Below are 15,567 nucleotides of genomic sequence, written 5' to 3' on the forward strand. Positions count from 1 at the left end.
ACAGCCTCTGTCCTAGGTAGTTTGAAGCGTGTTGCCTGCAATATTATCAGGAGACAATTACAAGTGTCAGTTTAGCACATAGAAACAATGCTGGGCAGGGACAGAGGTCAGTATATCATGCGGGTTGGGGCTGGTCCTAATTACTCTTTCTGTAGATGAAGGAAAGTAATCCTCTGACAGCTGTGTTCTGCCTCAGCATACACAGACACCAGGCTATTTTGTAAGCCAGCAGTTAATGGGTTTATTTTATGCTATATTAGTCTATTAGCCAATTATTATTTCTTAATCTTATTAAACAGTTCAAGGTTCTGACTCCTGTGGTTGTAAGAGATTTGATTAGTCAAATATAAACCCTTTGGGTACCCACAGGTACGGACTAGTTTATGGAGGGGAAGAGGACAAAAAGGTGGCAGGAAAAGCGCTGCACTGGGCTATTCCTTGGGGTGAAGTTCCAGCTGCGTGCGAGTGGGTGAATAAATTCTCATTCCTTACAGGGGGCAAGAACTGTGCAAAAGTGTTTTGGGAGTGGGAGCTCCAGGGTATTAGGGACGGAGGGAGCACGCAGTCGCTGGGAGAGCAAGTAAAGGGAGAGTGAAATCTCTGTGTTACTACTGGGAACGTCCCTTCAACACCCCCAGGACTTTGGCACTTGAAGCAAAAAAGAATTGGCCTTTTCCTGTGAATCCCCAACCTCCAAGTCACCCTCTCCTGGCACCTTTGCCAGCTCATTTGCAAACTGATTTTGAATAATTTTCCCCTGGTAGATTATTTCTCGTTATGACTGTGCCATGCTGCATCTGGCATCCACCAACACTGTGCTGAGAGCAAGTAGCTGCGACGATAAGAAATGAGAGGCAAATTTAGCAAAGATGAGTAGCAGTGTCTTTTGTACAGCATGGAGGCTGTACTTTTTTGTCTTCCCTGTCTCACCCATTTGGAGTAAGGTTAGCAACGGCAAGATTTCGAGAACGTTTCTCTTCTTGCTCGTCTTCCTGTGTTTAAAGTACCAGACTCACACAGATATTCACACAGGTCAAATGTGCTGCTGCATAGTTTTTTGAAAAGTTGAAACTGAAGAAGCAAATCCAACATCAAAGAAGCCCGCCTGACCTCAAGGGACCTGACTATTGTTAAAGTGCAAGCAAAGCAGAGGCAGTGAACGCTTTACATATACTTTTAGCACAGCCTTCTTTCAATTTTGTCTGGATGGTTCCAGCAAGCATTAGAAAGGTTTTGCCTGAGCGACAGGTTCAAGGAGTCTCAAACTTTTTATTAAAACTTCATATTAAAACTTCTTACTCTACAGGCAAAAGGGTTTTGGATGAACAAGTGGATGGATGAAACCCATTTTCGTACATTCTCTGCCACACAAATCTGTCCATTGAACGCTGTTGTGGATGTCATTAGATTTGTGTTTTCTTTCAGAAAAAAAAATAAAAATAACAAAGCTTTGGATCAAAACAAGTCTCAAAGACTGTCAAATGAGAAGATGGCTATTTTTTGTTTTCAGAAATAGACATAGTTTTTGCTAGTTTTAATATCCCAGATAGAAGATCCAGCTGTGCAAAATCACTTTTTTTTTTTTTTGGAAGATCCACCATTCCTAATATAGCTTTCTCTTTGGACTAAAATGAAAGTCTTAAAAGTGCCTAATACAGCTTTCTCTTTGTACTACAATGAAATTCTTACAAGTAATTTATTACCTATTGGAAAAAAAGGCTGTGACAATTTCCAGTAAAATAGGATTTGTCCAGTCAAATAGGAACTGACATAAATTTAAGTGCATCTATCAGAAAAAACCTCAAGCATTTTTTAGAATATTCAGGAAAAGTCTCACTCTGAAACACCCACCTGACTCAGACTTTAGCTCAACAACAGCTTTCTTCTGGAGCTGAAGCTAAGGCAAGAGGCTGTCTGGTAAGCAATGCCGAAGGCACAGCTGAAGCTGGGACCGTGGTGGCTGGCAGTGGGGAATTGGCATACGGCTCATAAGCAGTGGAGGCTCTGTACATCAAACAGGTTCCAGGTCTGCTGAGTTAGTCCTGAAGTCCTTCAAACTCCCAGAGCAACCCAGGACAGGGAAGGGTGCAATAAGTCATTTTCCACTTCTTCTCCAGAGGCTGCAAGTTTTGTATCTGGCATCTGAAAACTCTGCCTCAGGCAATCGTGTTAGGGTAGTGCCAGCTTTAATGCCCATATGCTAGTGCCATGTTGCAGTGTATAAATGGTTTGGTTACAGCAGAAATTTAGCTTCATATCTAAATTTCCTTGCAGTCATTGGTGTACATCTAGCTTCTGGCACCGCATAATCAAAAGGGTTTTGTTTTTTTTTTTCCTGGCTTAATCTGAAAAAAAAAAAGCTTAAATAATTTTCAGTGACCACATTCTCCTCACAGGAATTGAGAGCCTATGCTTTCATTTACCCAGAACAAACAGTAATAAACTGGGTATATTTTGCCTTGTGATTGGATGTTAAGTCCGAGTTTATATTCACCACTTTTCACCAACCTACTCCTTTTAGTAACAAGCATCTGTTTCAGGGCTGCTGCAGCAGCTTGGCAGCAGCGCCCTCACCCTAGCTAGCTCAGAGAGCCAGTTTTCAGCAGCTTTCAGCCAGAGTGTGCAGGATGAGTTGTTCTAAGATGAGCCTGTCACAGCTGAGCCCCATATCCAAGACACAGTGATCTCCACTGGCAACAGCACAACAAAGGAGAGAAAAGTCTTTCAGCAAGTGCTCTGGACTACAACCATCATCGATACAAGCCTCACAGCAATCCTCTAGAAAAAGTATGTGGAGTTCATTTTACTTTTTGGATCTACAAATGAATCACTGTTTTGACTTTGTTCAAAGAGTGGCGACCTATGTCTAGATGCTGACTCTCTAACTGTACCCTAGCATGCAAGTACATGGGGTTTGTTTTACAATCATCTGCTCAGTTAAGCAGGTTTTGTTTTGTAGGTCATCAAATGCATCAGCGGAGACAAGTTTATAGTTATTGGATACTTCCCTGCAGGTTTTTTTGTGGTTTGTTTTCTAGTCAATGTTTCTTTCGTTCATCAAGAGAAAGTCTGCAATGAACTCTAGGTAAGGACGCTTGTATGTTCAGCTAGTGACTTAGAAAACAAACTTACCCTTTGTTCAAGAAGGGTGACTTCCCTCTGCGTGCGGAGGACAGGTATAAAGCCTGCCTGTCGGTTACAGACCAGTCAAAAAAGGGAGAAACAGGGTTCAGAAATGGCTCGTAGGGTCAGCCTGCTCCTGATTAACTGCAAAGGTGCAGGTCTTCCTTTTTTAGAGCAATCTTCATTCATATGGAGTAGTCTTCAGAAGTCATTGCTAATGAGTAAGCTAACAAAGCTTATTTGATCCTGGCAGTTTAGGTAATACTGGTAACATAGGTGAAACAGCGGAATTAATTTTGAGTGGATTTCCTAGCCTGGCCCCTCTTCTTTTCCCTTGACAGACTTGGGAGTCAGCTGACTGCTCTCTGTTGCGCACCTTCACAGCAGCGATTCGTAAGTGGTGTCTGTGGATCATGGGGGAGCAATCCATGGAGCACCTTCAGGCACCCCAGTAAGCAAACAGCCAGATGGAGGTAGATCAGTCTTACAAACAACTGCTGGAAAGGCAAACAGATTTTTAGTGCAGTCACAAGTGAGAATGAATAGCACAACACTGCCAAAGACGTACCCTAGACTGCTTTTCTAAATACTCGTCCCTGCACTACAGAAGTGCCGTAAACAGCGTGAGGCCTCGTTCCTCCGGATCCCGTCCCCGCGAGTTTCAGTGGGCAGCAGTCAGCTTTGTAATTTATCTCTCTGCACAGATACGTTTTGCTTATCGCCGCAGAACCTGCCTGCCTTGCTAACGCCGCCACGACCGCAAGCCCTGATCTCGCACCCAATCTGGTTTCCTTCCGGCGCTGGCTGCAGCAGAAGGGAGCTGTCGTTGCAGCAGACCGTCGCCTGCCGAGGCTGCAAAGCCGCCCCAGCTTCGTGCACCCGCACTGGGCTCTGCACAGCTTGGGGGAGCTGCGGCAGCGCAGGGGCACTAAGCCCTGCGGGGGCTCTGCACATGCCTGCAGTGTAAGTGTTTGCTGCGAACAACTCTTGCTAGCCCAGCTGAGTGCCATTTTTAATGCTGTTTTCCTCCTAAAGCACTGCAAGTTGGGGCCACCTGTTTCTTTCATATCCTTGTCCTGTTTACATGCACTGACTAATACATGGAAGACTGTTTAAGGTTTAGGAGCCCTGAAGTGGTCTCTCGGTTTTTCTTTCATATCCGAGAGGGTGTATAGAAATATCACTTAATATGGGTCAATGATTCATGACTCACCGTCTTTTATAGTACCTTAGAACAGATGGTTTCTTGTAGAGGTGGACGCATTCCAGATACAAAGACACTCCTGAAATAATCTTTCTCTGAGGCTGAGGACATGGAGAAAGAGGGGCACACAAGGGGCTTGCAGCAGCTTAGAGAATCAGCCTTTGGAGTACGTATTTTCAAGAGGGACAACTTCATATAATCGCAGAATTGCCTCCTGCATGGGTTATTTTTTTTAGGTCATTCTTGCAGAAACATTGCTTTGAAAAAAGCAGCAAACATAGGTCACAGTGCTGGGCCTTTCATTTCAAACTTTTTGGCATGATGTGTAACAAAAGAATACCCTCCTTTTATGGAAGGAATTTGAACGTGCACAGTGCACACAAAATAGGTGAGTGATGGGGAAACCCGAGCGCAAAAAAATTCAGCAGGGAATTTAACGTCAACCGCGTGCACTTATTGACAGCCCTCATCGATGAGGCCAGATCGGGACATTTCAGTCTCTGGCAGAAAGTGGCAACATGGTACAGAAACGGCAGCAGGCAGCCGGGGCCCCAGAGCTATCTTTTGCCCAATGATCTTCTATGGGCCGCCTTAGGACTCGGTCCGTTACTGACTCAGAGGGCAGGTCGCCAGTTGAAGTGCTGCCAAAGCCGCTTCCTGCCCTGCCTGGATCTTCTTTGGAAGCCTCTCCAGTCGATGCCGGCCTCGGCTAGATTAGTAGGAAGTAAGCCCAGGGTTGTGCAGGCTGTTAAACCTCACAGCCCGGGTTTCGTTTGTGTGCCGTGATCACACAGTGGTAGTTACGCCATTTCCGTAATGTGTGCTACTCTGAGCACAAACATCGGAGCTTTCTCTCTGTACGTAGCAACTGACAGTCCTCTGGGCTGCGGTGAGCATCTCTTAATTCATGTGTTACACAGAGCCGATTTCTTTACAAAGTGTCCCAGGGGTTCAGCTACAGGCTTTATTTGTTACTTTTTTAGAAAGGCTACGAAGAAGAGATTTATTTTTTGGCAGCCAGGGGAGGGAAGTAGGTTTCTAAAGCAACTGTAACCATTGCATTGTGTCCTCCTACTCTTCTAACATCTCTTCCCACTTCTCTCGACTTCATTGCCAAGAACTGTAGCTGGCGCATCCTGGCCTTTGTTGCAAACGAGCTCAGTTGCAGCCGGCACCCAGGACTCTTTGGAGGATACAGCTGGGGTGAGATTTCTAATGCTTTGGCAAAATCAGGTCCATCTTCCACCCTGCCCGCAGTTTTCAGACCAGGCAGCCTCTCGCATCAGACTGCGAGACTAAACTCCTACCCAAAGCATTCCCATACTGAGCCCAGGCTGACATTAAAACTCACGATATAAGCCATGAAATTTATGAATCAACATTTATTGATGATATGTACATAGGAGGTACAATACTTAGTGAAATATTATATTCACGACTACTTCCAGTATAGAAAGAATGTCTAGTTTGTTTTATACATGAAAGTTAGAGAAATCAGTTCTTACGCCGTAAGAAAGTGTTAAAAGCAAATGACTACTGATCATTGTAAGGAGGAAAGGATCTGAACTACAAAAATAGACTCAGTCTACGAGGCATTCCAACTACAATATACAAGAACAGAGCCCAGAGTTGGGAGAAATTTTATCATCAGCATTCATTAATTTTTAAACAAGCTGTGCTATAGATACTGTACAGAATGTCATTTAAAACTCTGGGGAACTTCTTGAGCGTAAGGAGAAGACCAACCTCATTTCTCTTCCGTTTTAACTTGTTTACATGAAACGTCTCAGAACATTTCAGCTCGGAGTGACCAGGTTGGTGTTCCAGCTTGGAATTCCAGGACCAGGACCTTTTCAGAGGCGGCAAGGGATGATGAATAAGCAGCGCAGAGTGCTGTATTGTGCAATTCATACCGAAGCATGGCAATGGGACTCACCAAGCAGGATAATTCCTGTGCTTTGGGGCCTGATTCTGATCTCTTCATGCTTACAGGGGATGATTAGACCTATGTGATCCAGGCCCAGGTTATCTAGGAAAGAACCAGCTTCTTCTTGCTGTCCCGAGCTCTTTCAGAACCACCTTCAGGTTTTGCCTCAGAAAGGTCTTATTTTCTCACAGATCCATAGCCCTGATTTCAAAGATTTTTGCAACCGACTATATAGTTCATATGTCTGGTTTATGATCAGACATACTTTTTGTAAGTAGCAGGCCTGTACAACAACCACAGTAGCTTGAGGAGATTTGAGCTTGGCATTTAATTTCCAATAACCAATAATATCCTTTTTTAACAATGAAAGAGACAGGGCACCTTCACCCACGCGTGTATTCACCTTTCTCAGAGATTCTTCCTGCCAAGGGGATGAAGCAGAGGCTCCTACGTGACTTCTCGAGCACTCTGGAGAGAATGGGCAGCCCCTTGCTGCCTGCAGCCTTGCCCTGCCACAGCTGCGCGACTGTGCTTGCTTTGCTGGTGTCCGTGGTCAAGGAGGAACTGGAAGTGACTCAGAGGGGTCCTGCAATGCTGTGATGTGACTCAGGGCTGAACGGTGCATGGGGCACAGAGTCAAAAGCAGCCAGGGCATCCAGCAGGAATGCAGTTAGGTGGATTTCCCCTTACTCACTGTGCCAATTTAAACAGTGACTTACTAAACTTCTGGTGAGAAAGAGTCCCAACATTTCCAGCAATCAAGAAGAAAACAAAACAAACTAATCATTCAAGGTGAACATTAATTTTTTGTGTCATAACAACCACATTCACAAGGCAGCAAATCTATGCTGGGGTCACTTTCACTCACTGCCAGGGAACTACACACATGCAAGTACTAACACATACCACACTGGTTAGATAGCTGAAAATTAAAAATCACATATTTACAGTAAGTTGGCTGCTTTTATGATTCTGAATGTTATCAGAACAGGATGCTCCATAACAGACAGATAAAGCAGTTACTAAGCTGTGGAACCTAATCACTTGAATGGCCAAAAGGAAACAAACCCAGATACAAACGAAAAACAGAAACTAGAACAAAATTTTAAAAGACAGTCTAATTTTCCGCTATGGCTCAATACACAGAAACCAGTTAAATTAAATTAAAGCACTGCTACACATACTGTAAACACCATTTCACTGAAATTACACGTTGATAGCTACATTATCTACACTAAGTGCAGAGAGGCACCGGACATCATGCTTCAACAAAATGTCAAAACTGGTATCAATAAAGTTTTACAGCTATTAGTAACTCAGCACTATTCTACCTGTGGTTCCTATTAAGATAATACCTGGTACATCTGATTTAAAATACAAGAAAGAGACTAAAATACCAGGGTATATCAACATACTTCCTAAATGTATATCTGTTACAAATTTAGCCTCCAAAAACCTCAGCAGAATAAGATGGCCCCATAGATATCTGAATAGTTGAAGAGATACCCAGTATCAGTCACACTGGGATGGCAGTACTTGCTATTCAACGTTTTCTTGATTTTTTTACAGTCAAAGAGCCAGTAGGCCATAAAAGATTTTTTTTTCTGGTACAGGTGTTCTGAATATTTATATTAATTTATTTTTATTCCTCTAAAAACAGTTCCTCGTTAATTAAATAGAAATTATTACAGCCACAGCCTTAATGCTGACAGGTATTTGCCTAATGGGAACATATGACCATAATAGAGAAGTAACTCTCACTTGTCCTGGTCAAAAGATGTAGTGATTGTTCTCTTCAAAATGCATAATGAAGCACGAAGTGTTTGTATGGATGCTACCCAATTACATTGGTCCCATGGTGGTTCTGTTGGTCCCTTTTCAAGAAGGCCAAGGTAGGTGGCCAAATCATGAAGTCTTTCCACAGGCTGAACTCATACACACCGTATTGTAGCAAGATGGACTGGGTACCTGCTACCATATTTTGTGCCTACCCAGTTCTCCAGCTCTCTACAAACTGTGTTCTGAGTCAGTCAATTACACATGATCAGATCCTAAGAAAGAACTCCATGATTTGGCAAAGGTAACACCAGGAAAAATCACAAAAATGAGGGACGATTGCCCAAGACAGTCAATCTAGAAGATTGTTCAGATTATTATAACACTGTTCCATAATGAACTGCAGCATTTAAGGACATCTTGAAATCGCTATTTGCTTCTTGCATTTTGTGCTTTGTTTGTAATTCATCACTAAACATAACACAAAAATATTTCATGGATCCTAAACATTATAAGAAAACTGGTTTTGTGCTAAGGTACAGATCACCTTGTAAAGGACTATCCCCCTACCTTATACGGTCATATAGAAAGCATCATAAGAAAATATTAGTGTGTCTGTAGATTACAGATACTAGGTAATTTAGTTCAGTCTACACTGTAGTTTCCAGAGAAGTACAAACCCCTAAAACCTGTATTAATAGCTAAATCAGTATTGAGCATATATTATTTCACAATATAAATACAAATGCAGCTTTTTCCCATGCATTCTACAAGCTAGAGTTCACACCAGATCACAGGAAATGGGATATATTTATGAAAGGAACAGGATATGTTTGATGGAAGTGTATGCAATTGTCTTTAAGAAGGAAGGACAACCTGTAGTACACAGGAACTCACAAGCCCATACAAAACACCAAAATGGAAATGCTATAATCTACAATACTGACTGCAAAATCAATTTGTAAACACAGTTTGCATACAGTCTTTGAAAAACTCTAAAAAAAAATAGAAAAGAACGATACAAAAATACCTGCAAACTATACTATTTATGTACAAAGCAATATACAGGTACCAGACAATGCAGGCTGTGTGATGCTGCCTATGACAGTTTCCCTTCATGTAATGGTGTGCGCCACAGAACGTCGTTAAAAACAATTGCAGGACTCCTGAATTTTGAAAAATCAGACTAGAAGCACTGGACACTGGCATCAATCAGCATTGGCTCTGCAGCAGAATATAGTAAGAAGTGAAAGGGGATCAAAGGTTGGGTGAAGTGAGGAATCTCACAAGCCTTGCCTCCCTGAATCCTGCATTAGGCTGGTGGTTGTTTCCATCTGGGACTAGCAGAGACCTACTCAGTGGCTCAGTCATATGCTCTAGGTTTTTTCAATGTTTGGAGCTTGGGTTTTCCATAACACTCATAGCTGCCACTGCACAACCACCTTATCTTAAGCCTGGTAGTGGGAAGTCACCAGGTTTCCCCCAAGTAGAGGAAGATGTCTTGGGATGAGGGACGGCTCCTCAGAGCCTTGTGCCAGGGAGCCCACCCATACAAGCAGTAGAAGAATTACCAGCATCTGGGCGTCGGCTGCGGTTTGACTCACTCATAGGAGCAGATTTCAGCTTAGCATCAAACATGATCAGGAGGGAAGAACGAGGGAGGCACCCGCTGTACAGTCTGTACCCAGGCGCTGCTGCGGGCAGTCCTGCCTTAGGTGTGCAGAACTGCGGCCTCTGTCCTTCGCCTGGGGTCCGCAGTGGGACACCGCCCTGCTGTCCATGTGGGAAGAAAGCTCAATGACTTTGGAAGGAATATGCACTAAGTACATTGTTTCAGGTAAACAGTGAGTGAGAACACAACGCTCTCAAAAATAGAAGGTGAAGCTGAACAACTTGTTTACAGCTAGACCGCCGCCTTTGACTCTTCAGTATTGCAATTCCTTTTTTTTGCTTTTTACAGTACTTGACGCTACACTCTACATATCTTCATTCAGACAAAGGAAATTTGGTAAATATTTTTCCTTCTAAGTCATCAATATGATTGGAGAGAAGAAAATAACTCATCTTCCCTTTCTGCTGGGAACAGGAGCTTCTACATAGCCTTATATGGGGAATTATAGCCGAGATGAATTGTCCCAATGGACTATACACCTATCACAATCACTAATATGAAAAATATCTTAATCATGGCCTTCGAAGTCACAGTAATAAAATCAAGGATAGTCTTCTGGCTCAGAATAATATTACAGTACGTTTTTATAAAGTGCCCTTATTTATCCTTCTGTAAATTAATTCAAACGCAGCAATAAAAATAGACGAATGGAACTTAATGAGAAACAGTTATACCTTTACTACTCCACAAAAGGATTCTTCTGAGCCCAGTACTAAAGCTCAGAGCCTTTTTAAAGATAATTAGAGAAGTGAATGTCAGAGGTGAGGTTCAATACTGCCTGTGGTTTGGGGGATTGGTGCAATTGCTGCTATGTTGCTACAACAAGGCTGCAACAACAGAAGGGAAGGCGAGGAAGCAGAGAAAATCCAGGCAGTTGCCAGAATAAATTTGTTCAAACACTGTTGCTGCAGCTTCTCAGATGAACAGTCTGCTCTTCTGAGTATCTACTGCTGGAAAACTAATGACCCTGGGAGCAATGGAAATCAAATCGGAAATCAAATCAGAAATCTTTATTACTCCTACATTTTAAAGTGGCGCAAAGTTTGAAAGTCTATATGTGCTTTGAGAAAGAAATAGAGATCAGCTGTATCTCAGGGAGGAAATGGAAAAAAAACGTAATGACAGTGATCCTTATTTCTGTGCTGAGTTCTGATTTCATTGCTGGACTTCTACCATAGAAACTATTAGGCAAAAAAGAAGCATCTTGGCAGATATCTTTTGGATGTGAGCATCAACGTCTTTATAAATAGCAGACAAAGTCTATTCCCTAGGATGGGAATGTGAAATGTCTTCTAACTTAACAGAGACAGGAAGGGACTTGAGCTTTCCTGGAAGCCTGTGACTCCCACAGATTTCAGTGGGGCTTTCAAGCAGTCAGAGCACTGCAGACACAGGTTTTACTACAGCAAACACAGTTTTTCAAAGACGTGCTGAGTTTCTCACTGATTCAAATGAAAGCAGCACATCCCATAATATGGTTCAAACGTCTTACCCCCTACCTATTTGAAGCACCGTCTTGTAGAAGACCCATGCATGTTTCTTACAATGCTGGTGTAGCCTTTGTCTTCTCAGGGAAGCAATGAAGAAACAAATTCAGTAGCAAAGTGCTCCACCTTTTTTGTAGTTTTAACGTACCGTGTGCTTTAGTTTCCATGAACAGATATTAAGAGAATGCCGCCCTAGGTTCAGCAGTAAATGCATAAAGCAAATGCATAAGCATATACTTAATTAAGCATGCAATTAACTGAGTCTTTGCCTGGTCTAGACTTTTCCATGTGCCAGTGTGCTGTCAGCAGTCCAAAGGCCAAGGGATATCACAGTTGCGCAGACAAGGGTGGGGGCAACTGGCAGAGCAGCAAAGGAGACAAATGTAGAATGAAATGTTAATTTGTTTAGGAACTATGCAGGAAACAAATCACTCTCCACTGTGCTTTTCCTTTAACTTTGCCCCCCCAGCGCTGCGAACAAATACAAGAGATTTGCCAGATGCAAATTCATGCATCAACACTCACTTCAGTGAAACTAGAAAGAGACTGGCCAGTAACCAGCACTGCCTGCTGAAATGTGAACCTTGTATTAGCTGAAGTGGCTGGTCCCTGCGTTATTTTCTGTTTATTTAGTTAAGTAGCAACCCAGCCTCATGTGAAATGAGCAAATCGAGAAATGCAAGCCAAGAGTGAGTTACATTTTCCCAGAGAAATGGAAAGCTTTTTGATGGTTAAATAGAGTGCTGCGCTGGAGTAACACTACATTAAATACTCAGTCGGGCTAAAAGCAGAGGAGTATACCAAAACCAACATCTCTCCTCCCACATGCACATTTAAATAGAGAAATACCATTGTAATTATCTTTTGAAACATCCCTGAGTTACTGTATCTACAGAATTGCTATTTTAAAATCACAGTCTGCTATTCTAGTCCTATCAAAAGACCCAAATTTATTCTCCCTTGCGCAGGTGGGGTTTCTCTAGCTTCTCGTTCCTTCCTCCCCTAGGCTCCATCCAAAGAAGCACTCTTCAAAGGGCAATGTGTCCCATGTGGGTAAGTGTAATCATATTCTAAGTGTTTCTCAATAAGTAATTTTGTGGAGCTGCCTAGTCACATGTTGCTGGCATTCCTATTTGTTTCCAACTGCTGGACAGTTTCACAGGACAGCCAAAAGCGTATAGACCAGTATCCTAAAGCTACTTTCAAGGCAAGTAATTGGTGTGGCTGCTCCTAAGAAACTGCTACAGTGAAGAGGATGGAAAGTCATCTATCAGTGGGCGAGCTGTGCCATGAAGCAGCTCGAGAATGCTGGATATAAACGGCGGTAAACACTGCGTGTAATTCATGGATATAACTACCACCCAAGTCACAGTTAATTCCACCTGATGTGAGCCAGCACTGTCAGAATAGGGAACATTTTAGAGTATCCACGCACTGCCCCTGGCACATTTCTGGCACATAACCCAGTGGTAAAAATGCCTTCGAATGCCAACTGGGAGAAGCAGCAGCCAGCTACAGGCTAATTCTGGATTTGCTAATACCAATGACTGAGAAAAGAGAAGACAACCTGCCTACCACTTCTCTGAATATCATACAATTCCATCCCTCACAAAAAAAAAATCCTTAAGATGCTTCACGAGGCCTCTGGAAAAGGTCTCCACCTCCAATACATGCTAGAGGCCTACAGAATTCACAGTGGTTCAATAATTGCTTAATTATATAGGCCATTTCACTTAGGATTGTAGCCATGGCATGCAAGCAAGGACAAAAATTCAATGCCAAGAAAAATATTCCATGACAACAAATGCTTAAATGAGAGATACTCTGACAATGGACTTAATCTTGCACATTGTTAATCATGCAAGTAGCCTTGACTGGCTCGGGTCTCTCTGTGTTTTTGGAGATATTTATATGAATGCAGATGAGCAAAATCAGATTATATTTTAATAGCTTCTACAGAGCCAAATACCACTCTACAGTTAAACACTTTATTCCTGTTTAAACCCATGATAGGTCTGAGCACAGACACTGAATGGCCTGTTTCTGTAAATGTTTCAACTCTGTTTTCTGCCTTTTTTAAGTTCACCTTATGCTCATATTCTGATTCATTCTGAGCGCCTCTGAGAGCTCCCATGAAAATTGCACAAAGCTTGTTCTGTGGGCAGAGCCTCCCAAGGCTGCATGGCTCAGCTTTGCTATAGAACATTGCTAAGAGTATAATGGCATTCACCAGTGTCTTAAAATTGCTAAGTATTAACAAGCACCTTTAAAAACACTTCACAGGGTGATTATTGTGACTGTAATTTCTTCTGACAGGATGAGTCACCTATACTATGTTGAGAAAACACCATCTCATTAATTCAGATGCCATGCGCCCTAAGAAACATTTCTCTGACATTAGAGAGTTATACGAATTGTTACTCTGCAAAAGAGAGAGAGATGTATGTTCAACGTACTGGTCTAAATCCTGAAATTCTGGTTTATTCTTCATTCAGTCCTAACCCTGGACAAATTCTATTAATCTTATATGGAATTTGGCTTAGCAATGAATTCAGGATATAGCCATTCTCTGAAATATGACATATACTTGAAAGATGGCTTTCACTTCATACCAAATGCTACCGACGATCACATTCAAAAACTCTCTGTTTCTTAGAGTAATGTATCCAGAATTTGCTTGTAGCTCATTATCGAGTACCCAATCACGACATCTGTGATCAATCTTAGTAGTACCTTACTTGAGTAGTCCTGTCCACATGAGGAATCCTTCTGACATGAGTGGAGCAGGGTGAATAGTAGGGTGCTACCTACTTTGATTACGAATGGCATAACTGAGCCCATGGTATTCTGTATTTTGTACATCAGGCATAGATGGAACTACCACCCCTGCAATAATACTGCCTTGTATTGTATGATGCATTGTGGTCGCAAAGCAGCACAGCCTCATCATCAAATAAAGGCTGCACCTGCCCTGGGACCGCTGATAAAAGCACGTCAGATTCACATACAAATCTCATGTCTTGTCTTCGTGATAAGTACTAGTTGTACTGATCTAACAAAATGTCTGGGATAATTTATTGACTTTCATGCATTAATCTTGCCCCTGGATCTAAGTTCAGTTTAAAGTACAACTAGGCACAAAAATACAGTGCTTGTTAACATTAAAACAAATAGAAATCTTTATAAACTTTTTCAAAACATATTTTCGCAGTACAGTGCTAAATAGATCAGGTAGGCCACACTTGAAGGTTTACGTGGTGTTATGTTTCTCTTGTATTTGCGACCCTGAGTCCCTGTAGTGAACTGTACCGGCACTTGGATCTTCCCGTTTCACAGCATTTACATTCTTTGTGTCTTGACTGAAAGGGGAGGTGGGTGAGAGCGCACTGCACTGCGTGGAGCACTCTGCAGCAGCAGCATCCAAACAGTAACACAAGGGAGACAGACGGTTATGGATCATTGCTTGGCAAAGACACTACCATGACCCGATGAGACCTTTGCTAGGTTTCAGTTACAAAATTAAGTAAGCAGAAACTGTAGATGTTAAATAGAAAAAAGATAAATCTTCTTTAATTGTGGTATCTTTTGCCAGAAGATAGCTTCAGGGCTTATTAAAGATGGAGCTAGTAATCTCTTCCCTTAGTTTTCACGTTTCCATGGCTCTTCTTCAGCAACACTGAAGTCTGCAGATTTGCCATTGGTTGCCAGTGTTACCTGCAAGTAATTATCATCAACAACTGACTTAAAAGACAAGGCACTTTGACAAGAAAAGTCATGACTTTTCTATGGAAGATCATGATATTTACAGGAATTACATACACCATGTCTTATTATATATGTAAAATGTATTTATTCAGAATTCACAACACTCTCAAATAGTGAGGGTCCTGTTCATTTATTATACTGACTAGAAAACATTAGCAGTAGAAAGTTCCATATTTTCTTAGCCTTTGTGGTAGGTTTTATTTTAGTAAGTATTTCAGATTCTACTCCTTTCCATCTCCTAAAAATTTCTCTGGATTATTTAAAAAACAGATTGCCTTTTTTTTTTTTTCGATTTAGAAAGTCATTATTTTTTCAGGGGAATTCCTTAGCAAAGTAGGATAGCTGATGCAAGGACATGAGAAATATGCAAGGCCAGCATAATCATAATGTGTATCTATACAAACTCACCTACAATTAAACCACCTTTAAAGAAATGGAGGAAAAGATACTCTGTGAAACTGCTGTTCATCATACCACTGTTTCTAACAATGTAGTGAAAGATTTTGACTATAGTCAGACCAAAAATTCATAATAATGCTACATTTTTCTCAAAGTACAGCAAAACATCACTCATGCCTGAAAAGATTATGTGCTAAAATTTTTAGGTTTTAAG

The 15,567-nt window shown here is 41.9% G+C and overlaps 1 protein-coding gene across 1 annotated transcript in view; it reads right to left on the minus strand.

Annotated features, from left to right (window-relative positions):
- Positions 1-5,691: 5,691 nt before the first annotated feature.
- SLC1A2 (solute carrier family 1 member 2) overlaps positions 5,692-15,567 on the minus strand; it is a 95,645-nt gene continuing 85,769 nt past the window's right edge. Inside the window, exon 11 of the mRNA XM_075425084.1 lies at positions 5,692-14,903. Within this exon, the coding sequence (XP_075281199.1) occupies positions 14,829-14,903 (75 nt within the window). The 3' untranslated portion in view covers positions 5,692-14,828. The remainder of the gene's footprint in view (positions 14,904-15,567) is intronic.

Source organism: Opisthocomus hoazin, chromosome 7 (assembly GCF_030867145.1).
Source record: "Opisthocomus hoazin isolate bOpiHoa1 chromosome 7, bOpiHoa1.hap1, whole genome shotgun sequence".
NCBI lineage: Eukaryota > Metazoa > Chordata > Aves > Opisthocomiformes > Opisthocomidae > Opisthocomus > Opisthocomus hoazin.